Source organism: Malania oleifera, chromosome 3 (genome assembly GCF_029873635.1).
Source record: "Malania oleifera isolate guangnan ecotype guangnan chromosome 3, ASM2987363v1, whole genome shotgun sequence".
In the NCBI taxonomy this organism is placed as follows: domain Eukaryota; kingdom Viridiplantae; phylum Streptophyta; class Magnoliopsida; order Santalales; family Ximeniaceae; genus Malania; species Malania oleifera.
Window position 1 is genome coordinate 29,390,475 of NC_080419.1, and position 19,720 is coordinate 29,410,194.

General features: G+C 38.1%; 2 protein-coding genes across 2 annotated transcripts; one reads left to right on the plus strand and one right to left on the minus strand.

Moving 5' to 3' along the window:
- Window positions 1-8,701: 8,701 nt before the first annotated feature.
- LOC131151937 (probable N-acetyltransferase HLS1) lies at window positions 8,702-10,767 on the plus strand. Its single transcript, XM_058103442.1, has 3 exons — window positions 8,702-8,884; window positions 9,173-9,306; window positions 9,912-10,767. The coding sequence occupies exons 1-3, from the start codon at window positions 8,702-8,704 to the stop codon at window positions 10,765-10,767; spliced, it is 1,173 nt and encodes a 390-aa protein (XP_057959425.1).
- A 740-nt stretch (window positions 10,768-11,507) lies between these two features.
- Window positions 11,508-19,214, minus strand: LOC131151938 (protein high chlorophyll fluorescent 107). Its single transcript, XM_058103443.1, has 8 exons — window positions 18,624-19,214; window positions 18,287-18,430; window positions 17,121-17,426; window positions 16,946-17,005; window positions 16,569-16,814; window positions 13,049-13,159; window positions 12,656-12,832; window positions 11,508-12,196 (listed from the first exon to the last, which is right to left on the minus strand). Exons 1-8 carry the CDS (start codon window positions 19,164-19,166, stop codon window positions 11,843-11,845), a joined length of 1,941 nt encoding a protein of 646 aa, XP_057959426.1. The 5' UTR covers window positions 19,167-19,214; the 3' UTR covers window positions 11,508-11,842.
- Window positions 19,215-19,720: the final 506 nt, after the last annotated feature.

A 19,720-nucleotide genomic window follows, 5' to 3' on the forward strand; every position in this document is an offset into this window, starting at 1 on the left:
CATGAGAATGAGAAACATTTAAAAGTGAGGGACATTATCTATAATGAGGAGGCCAGAATGAGATCTTGGAAATATCTCTTCTATTCTCCAACTAAATTTCCAAACAAAACATTAATAAGTGAGTATTCTCTTCTAATCTACAAGTTGAAGAGTTGATCTTTTATTATTAGAATTCCACTTGTGAGATTGTCCCACAATGGAAAATTAAAGTGAATGATGGGTGTTTATATACATGGATGGACCCAAGACCCAATTAGCTTGAGCTTTTGGGTCAAATTGGTCAAGCCCACCCATGGGCTCCTCTGGTCCTAACAAGTGGTATCAGAGCCCGGTTGGAGCAGAAAAGCCAGATTGGAAGTGATCTCGAAATTCAGAACTTTGTCTAGTTGATCAAAACTGCATTTTGAGGCCACCATCACATTCAGCTCACCGAGACGAAGAGAACCGTGCCAGTCGAAGCTCTAATGGAGCTCAGAAGAATGTTCATGCGCCCACACACGTTTTGCCTGAGCAAGATGCCTCTCCACACACCGGCGACACGCCGCACGCGTCTTCTTCCCCCGTTCCGTCTCGACCTGACCCAGAAGGTGTCTCAGGCCAGGGCTAACCCGAGATCCGATCCTTGACCCAGATCCGACCCACCGCTCAGAACCAGCCACATCAGCACTGTAGCGTCAGTTAACACGCCAGCCAGGCCACATCAGCAAAAGTGTGCCACGTTAGCAGGTTCTACCACTTCAGTGGCCACGGCGTCATGAGGGCCCCACCTTTGCCACGTCAGCAGGTGCACACGTCAGCACGCCACGTTAGCCTGCCACGTTAGCAAATTTGACCAGGTTTGACTGAGCTTTTCGGAGTTGTTTTGGCTCCGTTTTTCGAGCGACTTAAACCATTTCTAGGGTTTTCCATTGTTATGGATCCAACCGCACTATCCATTTGAGCTAATTCCATCTCTAGATCAACGAATCGAGATGTCAAATGAAAAGAGCTCAAAAATCGAAATGTTCAACAAAAACAATTTTGATTTTTAGAAGATGCAGATAGAAGATTATTTGTTTGGGAAGGAATTACACTTACCATTGAAGGGTAAGCCAACATCCATGAATGAGGATGAGTGGGAGTTGCTAGATCGAAAAGCCCTCGAAGCCATCAGAATGACGTTGTTGAAATTTGTGGCATTCAATATCAAGCATATAACATCCACCAAGTCTCTGATGGATGTGCTCTCTAATATGTACGAGCATCTTTCAGCCGCAAACAAGGTACATCTCATGAAAAGACTATTTACGATGAACATGTCTGCAGGTGAGAGTTTCAGCAAGCATTTGAATAACTTCAATGAGTTTTCTAATCAACTCGCCTCAGTCGGGATAACGTTTGATAATGAGATTCGGGTTCCACTAATTCTTAGTCAGTTTCTTGAAAATTGGAATGGTGTCGTCACTGCTATCAGTAGCTCCGCTGGAAAATCGAAGCTTGTATACGATGAGGTCATCAGCATGATTTTGATAGAGGAAATAAGAATGCAGTCGAACCATAGCTCCAATTCGAGTTCAGCCTTGAACATGGAGAGTTGAGGCAAAGGAAACAGGCAAGGACGATCAAACAATCGCCGCAGATCTAGGCCTAGGCGGTCTAAATCTGAAAATCCCAGAGGTACTTAGGACACAGGTTCCCAGAGCACAAAAGTTATTGAGTACTGGAACTATGGAAAGACTGGTCATTATAGGAACTAGTGCAAGAGTCAGAAGAAAGAATTTGAGACGAAGGCAAAGACAGAAGCAAATATAGCTTCCAAGAATGATGAAATGTTGATATGCTCTTGGGAAAGCAAGCAGGAGTCTTGGATCTTAGACTCCGAAGCCTCATTTCATGCCATATGCTGCAGAGATTGCTTAGAGGAGTACACACCAGGTAATTTTGGTAAGGCGTACCTTGGCAACGATCAACCTTGCGACATAACCGGAAAGGGAGTTGTGAAGATCAATATAAACGAGTCAATATGGAAACTGAAGGATGTCAGGTATATTCCAGACTTGAGAAAGAATTTGATCTTAGTTGGTTAGCTGGAAGATGAGGGATACACGACAAAATTCATCGGTGATGAATGGAAAGTTTCAAAGGGTGTACTAACAATTGCGCGAGGTAAGAAAAGTGGAACACTTTTTCTAACCTCAAATTCCTCCATGTCTATTTCAGTTACTGCAGGAAATGACGACAGCAACATCTAGCACCAACAACTTGGTCACATGAGCGAGAAAGGACTCAGGGTGATGCACTCAAAGGAAAATTTGAGTGGTCTACAGTCAGCGTAGGTTGACATGTGTGAGGATTGTATAGTCAGGAAACAGAAGAGGGTTAGTTTCCAGATAAACACTCATGCCCCAAAGAAGAAGGGACTAGAACTGGTCCATTCAAAATGTGTTGGGCAAAATATCGAGAATCCTCAGCTGGAGGAACCTGTGGAGCAGATCGTCGCACCACTGTCTCCTATTCCAGATCTGGAGCTTAGGAGATATACTCAGTCCCATATACTAGACAGAAGGTATATTGATTACTTACTTCTTACACATGGAGGAGAGCCCGAATGCTATGATGAAGCATGTTAGGTGGCAGATACGAGCAAGTGGGAGCTTGCGATGAAGGATGAGATGAAGTCCCTCGCCTCCAACAGAATGTGGAAGTTGCCCAAAGGCCTTCACAACAAGTGGGTGTACAAAATCGAAGAGAAGCATGACGGCTCTAGAAGGTACAAGCCTCAGTTGGTAGTCAAAGGCTTTGAGTAGAAGGAAGGGATTAACGACACCGGCATTTTTACACCAGATGTGAAGATGACAGCCATCAGATTAGTCCGCAGAAATCAAGCAGACAAGAAGATGGTGACTACAGAGAAACTGAAGTTGTGTTCAACTTCAGTTGGTCTTCATGCTTGAAGACACATATTATAAGCACATCATGTATTCATGATACTCTGGTTGAGGAGGCGTCTCTGTCTCCAAGTGGGAGATTGTTAGAGATGGAGCCAGAAGACAGCCAAAAGTTGAGTTGGAGACGCATATCATTCATGGAGATGAGTTGGAAAAACACGTTGAAATTAAGTGCAATTTATCTCTCCATTATTAACCCCATTGTAACTCTCATTCTTGATTAATTTTTATCTTAATTGTAATTTAATCCAAGCCCAATAAATAGAGGGTTGTGGAAGATGTAAGATACAACAACACAGAGAGAGTGCAGAGAGAAGCGTGAGAAGCTCAGAGAGAGCTGAGAGGAAGAAGGGAGGAAGAGAGAGAGAGAGAGAGAGAGAGAGAATTGTAATATTTTCCGGCGAGATAGTGAATTATGGTGTGTGCTCCGTGGACGTAAGTCGTTATTGACCGAACCATGTAAAATCTTGGTGTCACTTTAATCTGGATGCTCATAGGTTCCTAACAATATTGTTAGAGATGGAGCCAGAAGACAGCCAGGAGCTGAGTTGGAGACGCGTATCATTCATGGAGATGAGATGGAAAAACGCATTGAAATTAAGTGCAATTTATCTCTCCATTATCCACCCCATTGTAACTCTCATTCTTGATTAATTTTTATTTTAATTATAATTTAATCCAAGCCCTAGAAATAGAGGGTTGTGGAAGATGTAAGATACAATAGTGCAGAGAGAAGGGTGAGAAGCCCAGAGAGAGCTGAGAGAGAGAGAGAGAGAGAGAGAGAGAGAGAGAGAGAGAGAGAAAGAATTGTAATATTTTCCGGCGAGATAGTGAATTTTGGTGTGTGCTCCGTGGACGTAGGTCGTTATTGACTGAACCATGTAAAATCTTGGTGTCACTTTGATCTGGATGCTCACAGGTTCCTAACAAGTGGTATCAGAGACGACGGTTCGTAACTCTGGGTGAGAGACATCGTAAAAAGTCGAGACGGAAAGCTAATTCTCCTGACGTGCTAATAGTTGGAGGACCAAGTGTGTGGCTGAGGCCAATAGGTTGCGGATGGATCCGAATAGGGTCAAGACGTGGGAGGTAGGATTGGTTTGAAGGCACGTGGAATGCAATCTAAGGCACGTAAGACGCCAGTGGTAAGGCCCACTTGAGCAACTGTTGGAGAATTGTCCCAGAAGGGAGACGATTTCCATTCAAGGGGGAGCAGGAACTCACAAGTGAGGGGGAGATTGTTGAGAATTCCACTTGTAGCTTGTCCCACATTGGAAAATTAAAGTGAATGATGGGTGTTTATATACATGGATGGACCCAAGACCCAATTAGCTTGATCTTTTGGGTCAAATTGGTGTTCACCCATGTGTATCAAGCCCACCCATGGGCTCCTCCAGTCCTAACATTTGGTCCACTACTAGCACGAGGATATACAACCCAAGGACGTGTATCAATGGCTTCATAAATTCCCTTGCAATCTAGATGTGAAGGAATGTTTGTGAATTTGGAAACAAAAACTTCCTAGAAATTTTCAGCCTTTATTTGTCTAGCATATCGCAATTGGCTTCTCGCGATTAGAACCACACAAATTAAAAGTGAGACTCACTGATTTCAAGATGTTGTACGTGTTCAATGTATAAAAAGAATAGCTGCCCAAAAGTGAAGATATTTGGCTTGCATCATCTATCAATTTAACTAATAATTTATTCACCTAACAACTTGAGACTTCTAGGTTAAAAGGCAAAGTGCCTCTTTTCCTGGAGCAATATTATGTGTTGCAACCAAAAATTGAACGATCTTTACGATCTCTAATCACGACCACCTGAATACACTCTGGAGTACATCCCGAGTCCTCCAAGTCTTACCTTATTTATCTCTTTTCAGGTGGTCGTGATTAGAAATGGTGAAGGTCGTTCAATTTTTTACTGCAACATTATGACTCCAAAAACTCAAGAACCTTTGTCATTGTTTGTTGGGTAATATAGAGCACAATTATTAATTGGAGCATTAGGACTACCCCAAGCATGCATGAGTTGGACGAAAGTTAATGTTGATGGTAGTTTAGTAGGCAAACCAGGAAATATTGGTGTGAGTGAGCTCATTCGTGATTGTTTTGGCGAGTAGAAGAATAGATTTCAAGATCAAACGGAGTGGCATTGAATATGACAAACTAAGTTATTTGTCATAAGATATGATCTTCAGTTGGCTTGGAGATAGGATTTCTTAAAACCACTTCCTAAAACCACATCACAAGTAATTAGCATCGATATTGCAGTTGCGATTAGGGAATATATACCAACAGTTTCCACAACTGCTGGCAAAGACTTTAACTATGGTACACAAAAAATCGAATGTAATGGATGGAATTTGTATCTATATTTTTACGTACGCATTTTCTATACAATCTTTTATTTCATTTCACTCTCAAAATATTCCATTCTATTAGACATCTTGCGATGAGTGAGTTTTAAATACTACATGAAAGAATTGTTATCTGTAAGCATTTTTATTTGGGATGATTGACAAGTGATGGAAGGCTCTACGCAATGCTCTCATATATAGGAAATTCCAAGGGAGGTAAATATGCAATAATATAGGACAAGAGTTACAGTTGGAACTAGGACAAACCAAATTCAATGAACAAGGCACCAAAATATTAAGGTGTATATGATAAGCCAAGGACAACATCATGATTTTATATAATAACTATTCCAGTCCTATCTTATTTTATTTCGCGACCTATATGTAATATTAGTTTTCCTTCATGCGATTTTTGTATGACATGAATTCCTTTTTAACTTCCATCTTGAAACCCAAGGTTATCATGAATATTTTCTTAACATGAATAATGGTTTTCTTCATGCAATTTTCTTGAAACCCAAGATTATAGGCATGAAAATTGCAAATGATGCCTTTTCAAACAAACACTGTCATTTAAAGAGTTATATCTATTAATGACAATTAATTTTGATAGTTGGCAGTTATTTTTCAACAACCATGTTACCTAAATTAAATTACTAAATTTTGAAAAATAATTTCAAATAAAGGTCTTCATTAATTCCACAAGCATGCAAAATATAGCCGATAAACAGTATGCTCAAGCATCCAAACATTTAAGATGAAAGTATCTTAGAAAAAAGCTTTATCACCAGAGTGCATGACTAGTCAAGTTCTAAAGCCATAATATTATTCAAAATACTTGCAGATTGATTTAAAAGAAAAGTGCATTGACTGAACCATGTGTAGTTTGACTAGGAGCCAAGGTTGTACATGTCGAAGTTGTTTAGATTGTAACATAAGTAGTAAAACATAAACTTTTGTCCCACATCGGAAGTTTTGAAAGAATCGGGTTTGGTTTTTAAAGCACTTTCCATCCCAGTAGTGAAAATTGAATTTGAAGGCAAAGTCCGCCAAACTACACATAAGCAAAGAAATTTAACACATATTTGTAATATTTAAGCTCCATTGTTTGGTACAAGTAGCCACCCTCACAGTATTGCCTTTTAATAACCTAAATCAAACTTCTTTTTATTTTCTTGCAAGTAGACCTATCTCAGTTTTAATAGACACATACACAACCACCACTAGCCTCTTATATTTTACATTTCCCAGATGCTTTTTCCTTAAAATTCTATGAGGGCTCTCAGCTCTGTTTTCAAGCAGGGGTGCATGTGCATACAGGAGGACTGTTCCCCACCTAGCCAGTTGGGCATATATCATGAAACAGCTGATGCAGTACTCCTACATAATTTCAGAACAAATCTTAGAGAGTTAAAAGTAAAACAAGAATTACAGAAGTCTCCAGACACACACACACTTGTCTATCATTGTACGAAGAGAGACACCTGTTGATCAAATTGAAGGTGAAATTCTAAAACAATGATTCCTTCCAACAGTGATCGATTGATGTCAGACAATTAAATTCAAACAATTTTTTCTTCTTCTTTTCCTTTGAAAAAATTGCTTAAAATTATTGCCCTGCTGCCCCATGTATATGTGTTGCATCACAATAATCCAAAACTTGCAATTTAAATCCTAACATGTTGAAAGGAACAGAACATAGTGGATGCATGCAGCTAGGGTTAAAGGACAAAAGGCAATTATAAATTGGATGACTAAGTTACTGGAAAAGCCAAGATGTGATTGGAAACTGGCAAATCAAACACTTCTAAGCATATCTGAATGATTGATATTATATTCCTTGTCTGGGCAACATCTTCACATGGTCTCTTGAACTCCTTGTTTAATTGTCCACATCTCAATGAAGTGGCTATCAGAAAATAAAAGAATAGCATGAACAGCAGATTTGTAAGTGAATTAAAACACTTGAATTAATGATTCAATCCCTTGCTACACTGTTGGCAAACTGTGCTGACATTGATAGATATCTTTCCAAAGCTTATCACAAACAAAAGAAATTTTTTTGGTTCAACAACTTCACCCTACTTGAGTACATAGCAACATTCCTACTCAAAAAATATATGGCTAATTAATTTTAAACATGAATTGAATGGTCTAAAAAATTTAAATAAATATGTATCCACACACACACATACATATATATATATACACACGTAAATACACATATATACATATGTTTGTATGTTTATGCCAGAATTGTATGACAATACTGTAGTTAGTATTAGTACCACTAGAAGTAAATAGCTTCTGTTACCTGCCCTCAGAATAGAAACCCATTTTACCATGAAACACTTCCCTAAACCTCATGTGTGTGTCTGTGCGCATGTGTGGTAGGGGGTGAGTGTGTGCTCATCCACGTGACGAACAGAGAAGATAAAATAAGTTAGATGACTGAGAACTGAGACAAATCCTAGAAGTGCATACATAATACATATGTATATATCAGTTTGTTTGCACTCACAGAAATTCTTTATTCCTTTGATAAGTCTCACTATATATAAGTGTGTGTGTGTAAATAAAAGGGTTGTTTGACAAATCCTTGTCTATGCCATATTTGTTTGGTAATCTGAAAAGGATTCAAAATAATGACAACTTGCATTGCTTGAAAGAAAGGATAAGAGGATCTAAAACATGCAAATGCAATGCATGATGACCAAGATCCACTGAATCAATGGCAAAACAACATTTTTTCTCCGTATTTATTACCTTGGCTACAGAAACCTTGAGAAAATTACAAGTTGCTAAAAAAATGAATAGCTATATCTTTTCTTTTACTTTTTTTTCCACACAAGATGCCGCCCTGGGGGGGGGGGGGGGGGGTGTTGTGTTGAGCCTAATATGACTTCAGAAAAATAATGTGACAAATCACCAGTACACTGGCTCAAATCTTCCATTTCTATCATCACTTTTAAACTAAAGTGAACTAGAAGAGGTAAAAAAAAAAATGCACATCGATATAGGTAAAATCTTGTTGAGGTTGTGGCGTGCAGATATATTAAGTTCAAGCCTTCCCAAAAGCATCCCATCTTCAACCTCTTAACAACTAAAGAGCCGACAAATAGTTGATGGTGGCCCCAGTAGAACAGGAAATGCATCAGGTTTTGCTATAAATTTGAGAATGAAGTGGTATACATACATATATATATATATATATATAAGTATATAAGAAGCAAATAAATAATAAGAGAAGATTGAGAAATCAACAGAAAAATACATATCCCACTTGTATATAAGAGCACCGATTGGAGGTGAGTGGTGGCAGGTAGCTAGCTAGCTAGCTGGAGCTTCTTCAAGAAAGATTCAGTGATTGGAATTCTTTCTTCTTCTCTTTTTGACCTCACAAGCTTGAAGATATGGTTGACAATATAGAGAACAGGATTCTAATAAGGGAATTCAATGAAGACAGAGATATCGAAGAGGTGGAGAAGCTTGAGAAGAACTGTGAGATAGGGTCTAAAAGGGGAATCTCCATATTCACTAACATGATGGGTGACCCTTTATGTAGGATTAGGCTCTACCCTGTTCATGTTATGCTGGTGTGTGCCTGTGATTCAAGTTCTTTTTTTAATCCTTATACAGATGTTGTAAATTATATTCAAGCATGGGACTCAGCTCATCGTATACACTATATATATAGTTATTTCATACCTCTCTCCTTGTTGCATTTATAGCAAATGCCCATGATTTGTCTCTCTGTGACTCTACTGTTTTTCTATAGTGAAATATACTGTTTTTCCATAGTGTAACCCCTTGTCCCCTAAGGACAGCATACATACAGATGATGGGAATACTTGATTACTAATATGCTTGAAAATGGCCTACAGGTTGCTGAGTTGCTACAAAACGGGGAGCTTGTCGGAGTTGTTCGAGGTTGCATCAAGTATGTGGGGACTGGTTTTATGGGAGCACATGTGAAGATGGGTTGCATATTGGGCCTTAGAGTTTCTCCTAGGCACCGGTATCTCTCTCTCCTTCACTCACTTTCTCACTATGTCTCACTCTCCAGTCTCCCCCATCCACAACCCAACCCTCCAAAAAAGAAAAGGAACAAAATAGGTTCTTTATTGGTTTCTGAAGCAACACAATTTATCTGCTAATTAACAGTCACAGGACTACAGTAGTTTCTTCAAGATTTGAATTTAAGGGTTTATATGGCATATTTTTCAGTTGGAAAGCAAAACTGTTTGATCATGCAAGAACTGCATAACTATAAACATGTCATCATATACAGAAACGTAAATAAAAGATATGTTTGGCATAATTCAGAAAATGTCATAACCAGAATAATAATAACCTGCACAATAAAGATGGTTCAGATACCTTAATTTACGAAGAGAATAGTTGAATATTACTTTTTAATTCAAGCTCTAAATTCTTGTTCTCCAACATTTCATGTGGCATCAGGGATCCAATATGGGGCAATTTCATAGCCATGAAACCGAACTTCTATGTTTTGCATTTGCATTATGTGGGGTTCCCCCCCTCCCCCTCCCCCTCCCCCAGATAAAATAATTTACTGCTGTAAATTAATTTTTTTGTACAACTGTCTGTTGATATAATTAGGCGGATGGGCATCGGGTTAAAACTTGTCAAATCAATTGAAGAATGGACAGTAAGGAATGGGGCACACTACATTATCCTAGCCACTGAGGAATCCAACATTCCCTCTAAGAATCTCTTCACAGTAAAATGCAATTATTCAAAGTTCATCTCTCTAGTCATAGTTGTTCAACCAGTCAGTTCTCCCACCAAGCACCTATGTCAAGACATAAAAATTGAGAAGCTGCACACAGATCAGGCCATCTCCTTCTACGAGAACAGGTTTGGAGGAAAAGAGATGTATCCAATGGACATTGATGCAATCTTGAAGGGAAGACTCAGCCTTGGCACATGGATATCTTATTTCAAAGAAGGGAACTGGAATGGAGAAATGATCTCCAGTACTAGAACTCCGAGCTCCTGGGTGATCTTCAGCATATGGAATAGTTGCGAGGTCTACAAACTTCAAATAAGGAAGTCCCTTCCACTGAAGTGTTTTCATGCAACTCTTAGCCATGCAAGGGATAAAATCTTCCCTTGCCTCAAAATGCCAATTATCTTTGATTCATTTGAGAATAAACCCTTTGGTTTTCTCTTCCTATATGGGCTCTACGGAGAGGGGGAGAGGCTTGCGGAGATCATGAAGTGCGTGTGGAGCTTTGCATCAAGAATGGCAGAGAATGTGAAAGACTGCAGGGTGATTATGGCTGAGTTGGGAGCCTCTGATCCTCTCAGATGGCATGTTCCCCAAGGATCCTCCATGTCCACCATCAAAGATCTCTGGTACTTAAAGAAAGTTTGTAGCCCCGCCAGTGATGAAGATGAGTTGATGATGATGGGACAAGTAGGGGATATGTTTGTCGACCCAAGAGATTTCTAGGGTTACTGGTTCATGCCCACAAATCAAGCAAGAAATTAAAAGGGCTAGTTCATAAAACCATGTGTGCAAAAATAAACCCTGAAGCAAGTCAATAGACCCAGTATGCCTACCTAGCTTTTTTTTTTTTCCTACCAAGCAGTGGTACACCTTAATTAGTTAAATTCTAGTTAAAAATCAGTAACTTGTATGTTGACGCATGAAATTATGAGTCAACTTGCATGCTCTCTCTACAACTGTGCATACACAAGGTCCCATTCCATGGTGAGGTTTTTTCTACTTGGAAAACTTTCACTGGAGCTGGGATCAGGGTTATGGATCAACCTCATGTGGAAGTGCTTACAATCTCAGAGTCTTTTAAGACAATTTTAAAAATCCCATGTGTTTTATAAATGCTTAAACAAACTTTTAGCCTATTTAATGTATGCAATTACACCAGAAAGCACAAAGTTTTGAGGTGTTAGGTTCAATTTTTTACCTCCTTCAGAGCCATCCTTCAATAAAAAAATGAACATCTCTAGATATATGCATGTAGAGCCATGTCTAACTAAAATGCATAAAAAAAATATACCTGTGCCTGCACACACAAAGGATCAGTGGATGATAAGAAGATGATCAAACTTCAATTCAGAAAAGGCGCTAATTCTCAATATAACTAAGATTAGTCAATTCAATTTCTACTGTAAAGCTGTAACTAAATTGAATTAGCTTAAACACTCAAAAGCATTAAAAAAAAAAATCTATTTCTGTTCAAGAACAAAAGCTAGTTTATTTGGCTATAATTAAAATGGTTGTTTACATTCCATACCATTCGGAAATACAAATAGAGCCTCCAATTTGTTCTTGATTTCATGCTGTTTCCCTTGTTTTTTTTTTCTGTGGGTATTGTTTAATATTTGCGTCCAATTTGTACAGCTTTAGTCCTGGGCGATCTCCCAAATATTTCAGTAACAAAGGTAACTCATTTCTGCTTCTTTTCTCATGTGCGAACAGAGGACTGCCCATGAAGGGTTCCACCAGGACAAGCAGAAAAAAGCAAGGCAACCTCGCTCCAGTCATTATTCTGCACTGAAAATGATCAAGCTCTGTATTGGGGCGATCCTGCAGCGATTCCTTTTGCTGATCTCCACACCTTTGTCAGGGATTTAGTTTTCCTAGGGGAAGGTGGGGTTCTTGATTCCATCAGAATGTCCAGTTTGGATGGGTCAAGAGACAGTTTCTCACTGATGAAAGCATCCAAATTGAAACTGCCTCCACTTGCCATGTTGCTACCATCATCAGAGGGCAGGGTAGCGAATTCTTCATTTATCCTATTTTCTTTAGCTCTGGAATTTTGGTTGAAGTTCAAGAATCTCTTTATGCTATCAATTGTTGGGTCAAAGATGTCTAAAAGCCCTGTAGCCCATGATGCATCGTCGACAACTTCAGTATGCTGTTGCATATGAAAAAACAGATCTTAGTCTCCCAGTTGGTTTTTTGCTAAGCAAAAATTGCATACAATTAATTGAAAATTTGAAACTAATATACACTAGTAAATAAGAAAAATTGTTTAAGTGCATCTTGTACAAGAGATTGCCATTTGAAAGTTGATTCACTGTTGTGAATAGACGCATTCACAGAAAATTGTAGCCAAGTTGAAGATGAAAAAAAAACTGGCATATTTTTAGAGATAGAAGTATCAGTTACTGATATCCCCCATAGTCGCATTTCCCTTCAAGACCCCTTCTGAATGACTCATATTTTACATCAATCACTACATAAAATACAATAGTATAATGGGACACCCAAATGCACTCTTTATAGTTTAGAGAATCAATTCCAAGTTCTTATGTCATTTGACAAGATGAGTTCTCGGTGCAAGAGATGGCAGTGGCTCATGCAAACTACTGACCTGCTGAAAGTAGAGGTTACGGATTTCATCAGCTCGCACAGAATTTCCTTGATCTTCCTCCAAAGATGCCCATGTCCTCCATGTTACATAGCTCTGTGAGTTTATGCTTAATGATGATCTAAATAATCTCCGAGCTGCTGATAGATTACCAACTCTCTGCTCTAAAACACCCCAAGCCTGGAATACATGCACAAAGGCACAAGTTATGTATGATAAAGATCCAATTATTATAATCATTACTTAAAGAGACGGTTACATAAGCAGCATTTAATCTATTATAACTCTCACAATGAAATAAAGAGAGTAAAATTCCAGTCATTTGAATGCTGGATAAATTTCATGTTTATTGAAATAAACAGCAATAAAATACAATTGTTCAATCTTAGTTGTAACCTGAAGGCAGCGAGCTGCACTCTCACTTGTTGGATTGATTGACAATGCTTTTTGGTATAGTTTCCTTGCCGTGGCTATGTTTCCTTCTTTCCATTCCATCCATCCCCAAGCCTAAAGCAACGCCAGATTTCAATTTGTTTCAGGTGGATGTGCACATTTAAACAATAACACAGAAATTCTAAATTTTCCAAACACGGAAATCTTATCCAAAATAAAGAGGGAAGGAAAGCATGCTATTTCTATCATCTAAAATTGTTATTCTTTCTTTCAACAATAACTTTCAAATGTGACAATGTATATTGGTGGCTGCGGTGAAACTCTAAGGCAATTTCATTTTCAGTATAGTGGATATTTTTCAAGGGCTCCATGAACACAGACACATCATCAAAACACGTAAATCTGTTGTGTTCTTCTCTCCTCTCTTTTCTGTTGTTTATTGCTATCTGTGTTGCACATCCCAGGTTCACAACAAGGAAAAGAGAGAGAAATGGTGAAGTCAAATGGATTGTTAATAGCTTGAAAAACAAGATTAACAGAGTAAAAGAATATAGGGAAAAATATTTTGCCAGCACACAGGAAAAATTGATTCAAAGTGATTCCAACCTGATGATATGTGCAAAAAGGATACACTATATGACCCCAAAAACTATATCCAAACCAGTATGTCAAAAAACTATCTTTATTTACAGTCAACTAAAAGCAAGAATGCTACTCAACAATCAACATACAAATGATGAAAAATGATCCTGTATATTGACGTATGAGGTTGTGGAGCAATATCTCACTGCATAAAATAGTTCCAATTCCAAATTAAAATAATAATAGAAACATGCTTCATGTATTCTTGTCCTTCCTAAGATCTTGCCACTCTGGTGATATCAACTGAATAACATAACCTGCCTATTCTTCTGAGTAAAAAGAAGCAAGTTTTGCAGGGTTTGCCATTGGATAGATGTAAAAACCAATTAAACCCGTACAATACTTTTTAGGAAGAATCAACCTCATATATTAAGCAAGCTGGGAAAACAAAAATAGGCATACAACAATACATCTAAGCATACAACAGTAAAATACCACCTGATGTATACTCACAGTAAACTCAAAACAGGGTTTCTACAACAAAAACAACCACTGTATACTCAAGGTGCATTCTTCTATTTCTCTATACTCCAAATCAATCTTCTCCAATCAAGAATTCATTCCTTTATGCCCATGGCATACAATCTTAACATCTTTCACTGCCTGACCAGAAATCACATCTGGATAAGCATCAATGCCTTCAAAGCTAAGGAGTCCCTGGCTTTCCAGGAATGATTAACTGTAGCAACCCATACCAGCTTGCAGACAATTTCTTTCTTAGCATTACCTCCCTCTCACAGCCTTATATTAAAATTGACTTCTTGATAAGCCTGACTCAGAATAGGTCATAAAGAATAAGTGGTTTCTTGATTCTATGGAGCTGCCACATAAATCTGCAACTAGCATCAGAACATCTCCCCCAAGCTACAATGTTATCCAAAGTACTCGATTTGTTTTGTATAGCAAGTCAACTTCAAAGGCATGCTTTAATATGCTATATTTTGTCCAAAAAACTTTAGCCAATTAGCCCAACATACAGGATTTTTCTTATCACTTATACAGTCCCAAGCTGAATGGAATGTGAAGGCCTTGATTATAAAGTTACTTAATTGAGGAAAAGTTATCAATAACGACAATGTTTAATTAGTATGGCCATTTTCTAAAAAAATAAAATCTAAGAGAAAAATATATCAAGCCAAAAAAAAAAGATGAACTTTGCATAATAAAACAAGATGAGATTCATAATAAGAGGATAGACATTGTATATTAATATAACAATAATTTAGATGAAAAAAGTTACATAAAAAATTTATGTTATTCCATTCAATATGAAATAGGATATAAAGTAAAACTTCTCATAATAAAATTTAGAAGTAATTATTGCTTGTCTATTTTATTTTTTTGAAGGGTAAAAGGCTTTATTAAGGAAAATAAAGAAGTTAAAGGAAGTGAATAGAGAGAGTTGTTGGGCTACTAGGACCACCCACACATAGGTAAAGAGAAAAAATAAAATTGTATGAAATAAAAAGATATTGAACAACCACAACACAAGAAGTTTATGTGGTTCTACCATAATCCTTTTCTAGCCTTGAGAAGAGAAATGTGTTAGAAGAAGAACTTAAGATTTAATCTTTTTTGCAAAATCACTCTATTGTCTTGAACTTACACTTCATAAGGCACAATTCATCTCTTCCTACAGAACAATGAGGTCCTACCCTTTATATAGATAAAGTATTCATATAACGACAAACCACTTGGTAAATAATCATGCTACAACAATAACCAAACAAGGAGTCTTTGAGAAAAAACTGCCAAGTTGCAAAGTCTACCATGCGTGTCTAAGAAAGATATGCTACACTAATGCATAAACAAGCTTAGCATGGAAATTCTATCGGTGTCAATAGATTATTTATGCTCCATGCAAAGATCAATTTATGTCCAAACAACCTTCTTTCTTTTCCTTTTCATCTTTATTTTATTTCACTTCATCATTTGAATAAGTTGAGACCACTAAATGGGCCAAACCAATTAAAAAAATCTCCTCTTTAGACACATGTGGTATAATTGTCGATCTCATATCCTCAACCTTTATAAAAATCCCTACTTGTCAGCCAGCATATTTCATCTTCATGCTCACTACTAGGATTGAAGTTCAGAGTATCTTTGAATGCATTTACTTTAACTGATGGTCTCCTCGGCCAAACGCACGAGTAATCATTAATAATGTCATCAACTCTGGAATCTTCTCGAACTCCCAGCTCCACAGAAAAAAAAGGACCATAATCATAAATGATAAATAAAAAAAAGGCAGTGCATATGCCAATTATAGAGCAAGTGGACTCTTTACCATTTCCAATTCTGTGTTTAATGTGAGGATACGCAAGATCTCTTGCTTTGAGAATTATCCTCCAAAATCCAAGAGCATCCTGAAATTTCCTTTACTGCCCATAAGCCCATACAATATTGTGCATATGAGTTTTTTTTTTTTTTTTTCTGGCTAGGTCTAGTGCATATAAGTATTAAAACAGCTGCTTAGAAAGAAATTGCTAAAATGCAGTATCAAATCACCCCTAGTTCTGCTTAGATCATCAAACATGAATTAGAGACAGTGCAGGACTGGACCCCAACCATACAGTGCATACCCATGGGGACCTGCCTTGTTAAAGCAGCTATGCGTCAAGATCATTCTCACAAACAATTGAAGGATCTTGCAGTGATTTCACTTCAAGCAATTTAATAATTTTGAATCTTGAAAATAGAAATAAAGATTGAAATGGCTTAGTTTGTTAACAGATTGACAAACATCACGCAAAAATTGGGCCATTCACCAGTTAATTTATTAAGTTGCTAACTCTTGGAGAAGAGAACATGTACATAATTAAATCCAGTTTGTTTTCATAAAATCAGAACAGACTTTTGTAATAAGGAAGGCATTTCTTACAATCCATACTGGCTGGTGCTTGGGATCCAAATTGGAAGCTCTCCTGAACAGCACACGGGCTAAATTTGCAGTTGAGTGTTTGTATTCTAATAAAGCAAGAGACTGAAGGAGGACAGGATCCCTTGAATTGAGTGTGTGGCCTATCTTTAGAAGTTTCCTTGCTTTGTCAATATTTCCGAGATTAGCTTCAAAGAGTCCCCATACATGCCATGCAAACCTATTCTTGGGACTAGCTTGAATTGCTTTCTGCAAATTAAAACTGACATGCAATTACAAGACTGGATATCAAAATATGGAAGTATTACAGTTCTGTTATATGACTTTGCCACAAGGAAATGACAGTTTTCAGAGCATGTGATCAGGGTAGTAACAAAAACCTCGAATAATTGCCTAGCAGCCCACTTATTTTCCTGCTGCGTCTCTAATTGCGCCCATGCCTATACCAAAAGAAGGGATAAAATAAATACATGGTTCATTTAAAACCATGTTCATAAAGTGAACAAGAAAGCCTACCTACAACTAACCTTCCTAGAGAAGACAATGAACACTTACTAGCCAACTTGCGCAGCTTTTGGGATTGCAACTGGTGGCCTGTCTCAATAAATGACGCGCTTGCTCATAGCGCTCTGCCTTAGCTTCAAGGAGTGCAAGAGTTTGGTATATGTACTCATTTCCACCACAAATTTTCAGACCTTTACCGAGAAGCTTCCGAGCCTTCTTGACATTTCCTTGTTTTAGCTCCAAAATGGCCCATCCATGCCAGGCTGCAATGTGTTTCTTATCAGCAGCCGTGGCAGCATCAAATAATTCCCTAGCTTTCTTTATATTTCCCAGCTTATTTTCCAGCACAGCCCAACACTATTGCAAGACAATGGTACTCATTAACATAAAGTTTGGGTGGGTTGAAGGCAGTCAAACAACTGCATTGCATCTACTGAACTCAGTTCAACTAAATCTAAGCCTGATGGCAATAAGCCAACAATATTCAAGATTTATCTCCGGTGCAACATTCAATGAAGTTAGAAAAAAATGAATACCTTCAAAGTTAAGGCATACCCACAACCCACCAAACCTATGCATGAAGTAGACAAAGATTGTATACAAGGTGAAATTCTGGATGAAAGAAAAAATGGGAATTGGAACTACAGTCATCATACAGGAGACTAGTAGAAGCACAAGCACCCCATTATCCACTGTTAAAAATTATCTGACCATTCAGATGCTATTGAAACAATTCTTTCTCTTCTAGAAGTGGACTGAACCAGAAATATATATTCTGCATCATGACAGGAATAGTTCCATTATTCCAAACAAATCCTGTAGATAAGGCAGAAAAATACAGCTACATGACTACTCAGTGCTCAGCATTGAAACTGAACACTGCAAGAAGATTCATAGTTCATGAAGAAGTAGAAGTCAAAAGATCAAATATATTTTCCATCTCCATTATCTATCATTGCAAGTGAATAGCATCACAAATTTGAAAGGGCAAATCAAATTCTACTAGCAAGATAAAAGCTTCCCATTTTTAGTAATTTCACAACCACTTAAGTTGATAATCACACAAGCCGGATTTTAAATCCGAGGTCGCAAGAGTTTGGCATCTCTCTGCAGTTTATCTTAGTTAAAATCACAAGTTTCAAGTGAGAAATCCGTGACACTTTTTTGTAATTGGTATAATAAAGCTAATATAACAATGGAAAATATACAATGCCAACCTGCCAGATGTAAGGATTTTCCCCCTGCGTTGCTTGACATCCCTTCTCATAAACAGCTCTAGCTTCAACTACCTTTGACTGCCTACTAAAGATCTTCCCTAACAACACGTACGGCCGCCCATCCTCTGGCCAGTAATATATACACTTCAAAAATACCAAAACCCATTAATCAGAACAACAAAAATTCTTCAAAATCGCACATAATTCATCAATCAGAAACACACAAACAGCAAGATGCTTCAAAAAATCCCATAACTCACTAATCTAACTAAACAACAAAAAAATGGCCAGAAGTAAATTAAAAAGCACACCCAAAGGAACAAATTCAAAGAAAAACCTCCTCCAGCACTCTTTCTGCTTCTTGGAACCGATGATTCCTCGCCAAAACCTTCGCTTTATACAACGCCAAATCCAAATTCACCACGAGAGGCTTCTTTTTGGAGCCCAGTTCCACCCTCTTCGGCTCAAAAATCTGAATTTTCTTAGCAATCTTAGAGAGACCTACGTCGATCGGGGACAAAGACACCTGAGCCTCCTCCACACTATCTCCATCTCTTCCAGTGTCTTCACCCAAAAAATCCATTACCGGCCGGCGAACCACAAGTTGCTGTTCGTCCAAAGATTCTTCTTTGCTCTTGTCTTCTTCTTCTTCTTCTTCTTCTTCTTCTGATGGGGATGGGGATGGCGATACAGGGGAGAGAGGGCTTTGTTGGACGAGAGTTGAGGATTCATGGGAAGAACAGGGGGGTAAGATGGGATTAGAAGAAGAGTAATGAAGGGTGACCCAGAAGCAGGATTTGGAGGAATTGAGATTAGGGTTTTGAGAATTAGTGTGAAGAGGGAAGTTGGGTTTTGGGGAAGGAGAAGAGAAGAGCTGCATCTCTCTCTCTCGCTCGCTCTCTCTCTCTCTCTCTGGATCCTAACGGATAAAACTGTACGTTCTCCAGGGAAATATTAAGGGTGCTCGTTCTTGGGCGTAATTTGACTTATATGCCCTCGGTGATTTTTTAATTTCTTTTTTTTAATATATTTCTCCCTTCTTTAACAGTTTTATGAAAAAAAAATTTAAGAAAAAAATTTCCAATGGTTGGTTTCTCAAGCTGAAGAAGGATATAAAAGTTATTGTGAAAGTACAGACGTCAGCGCTCGAGTGGTCTAGCTTCGACCACGTCATCATCTTTTGGGTGGCCTTAGCTTCGGTTCTTTTGCGGAGATTTTTTACCACGCTGAATTCATTTATTGGGGGAACTACTGTCCTAGGTGGGCTTAGATTTTTAGCCCATGGCCGACTGTATTTTATCCCCTATTTTGAAGTAAACTATAAAATAGATTTTATAGGGGTTTTTTTTTTTTTTTTCAAAAAAGAAGGACGGGACCTCCATTTATTTTTTGATAAACCCTCACTTTTGGTAGAGGAATTCCGTGGTTACAAGA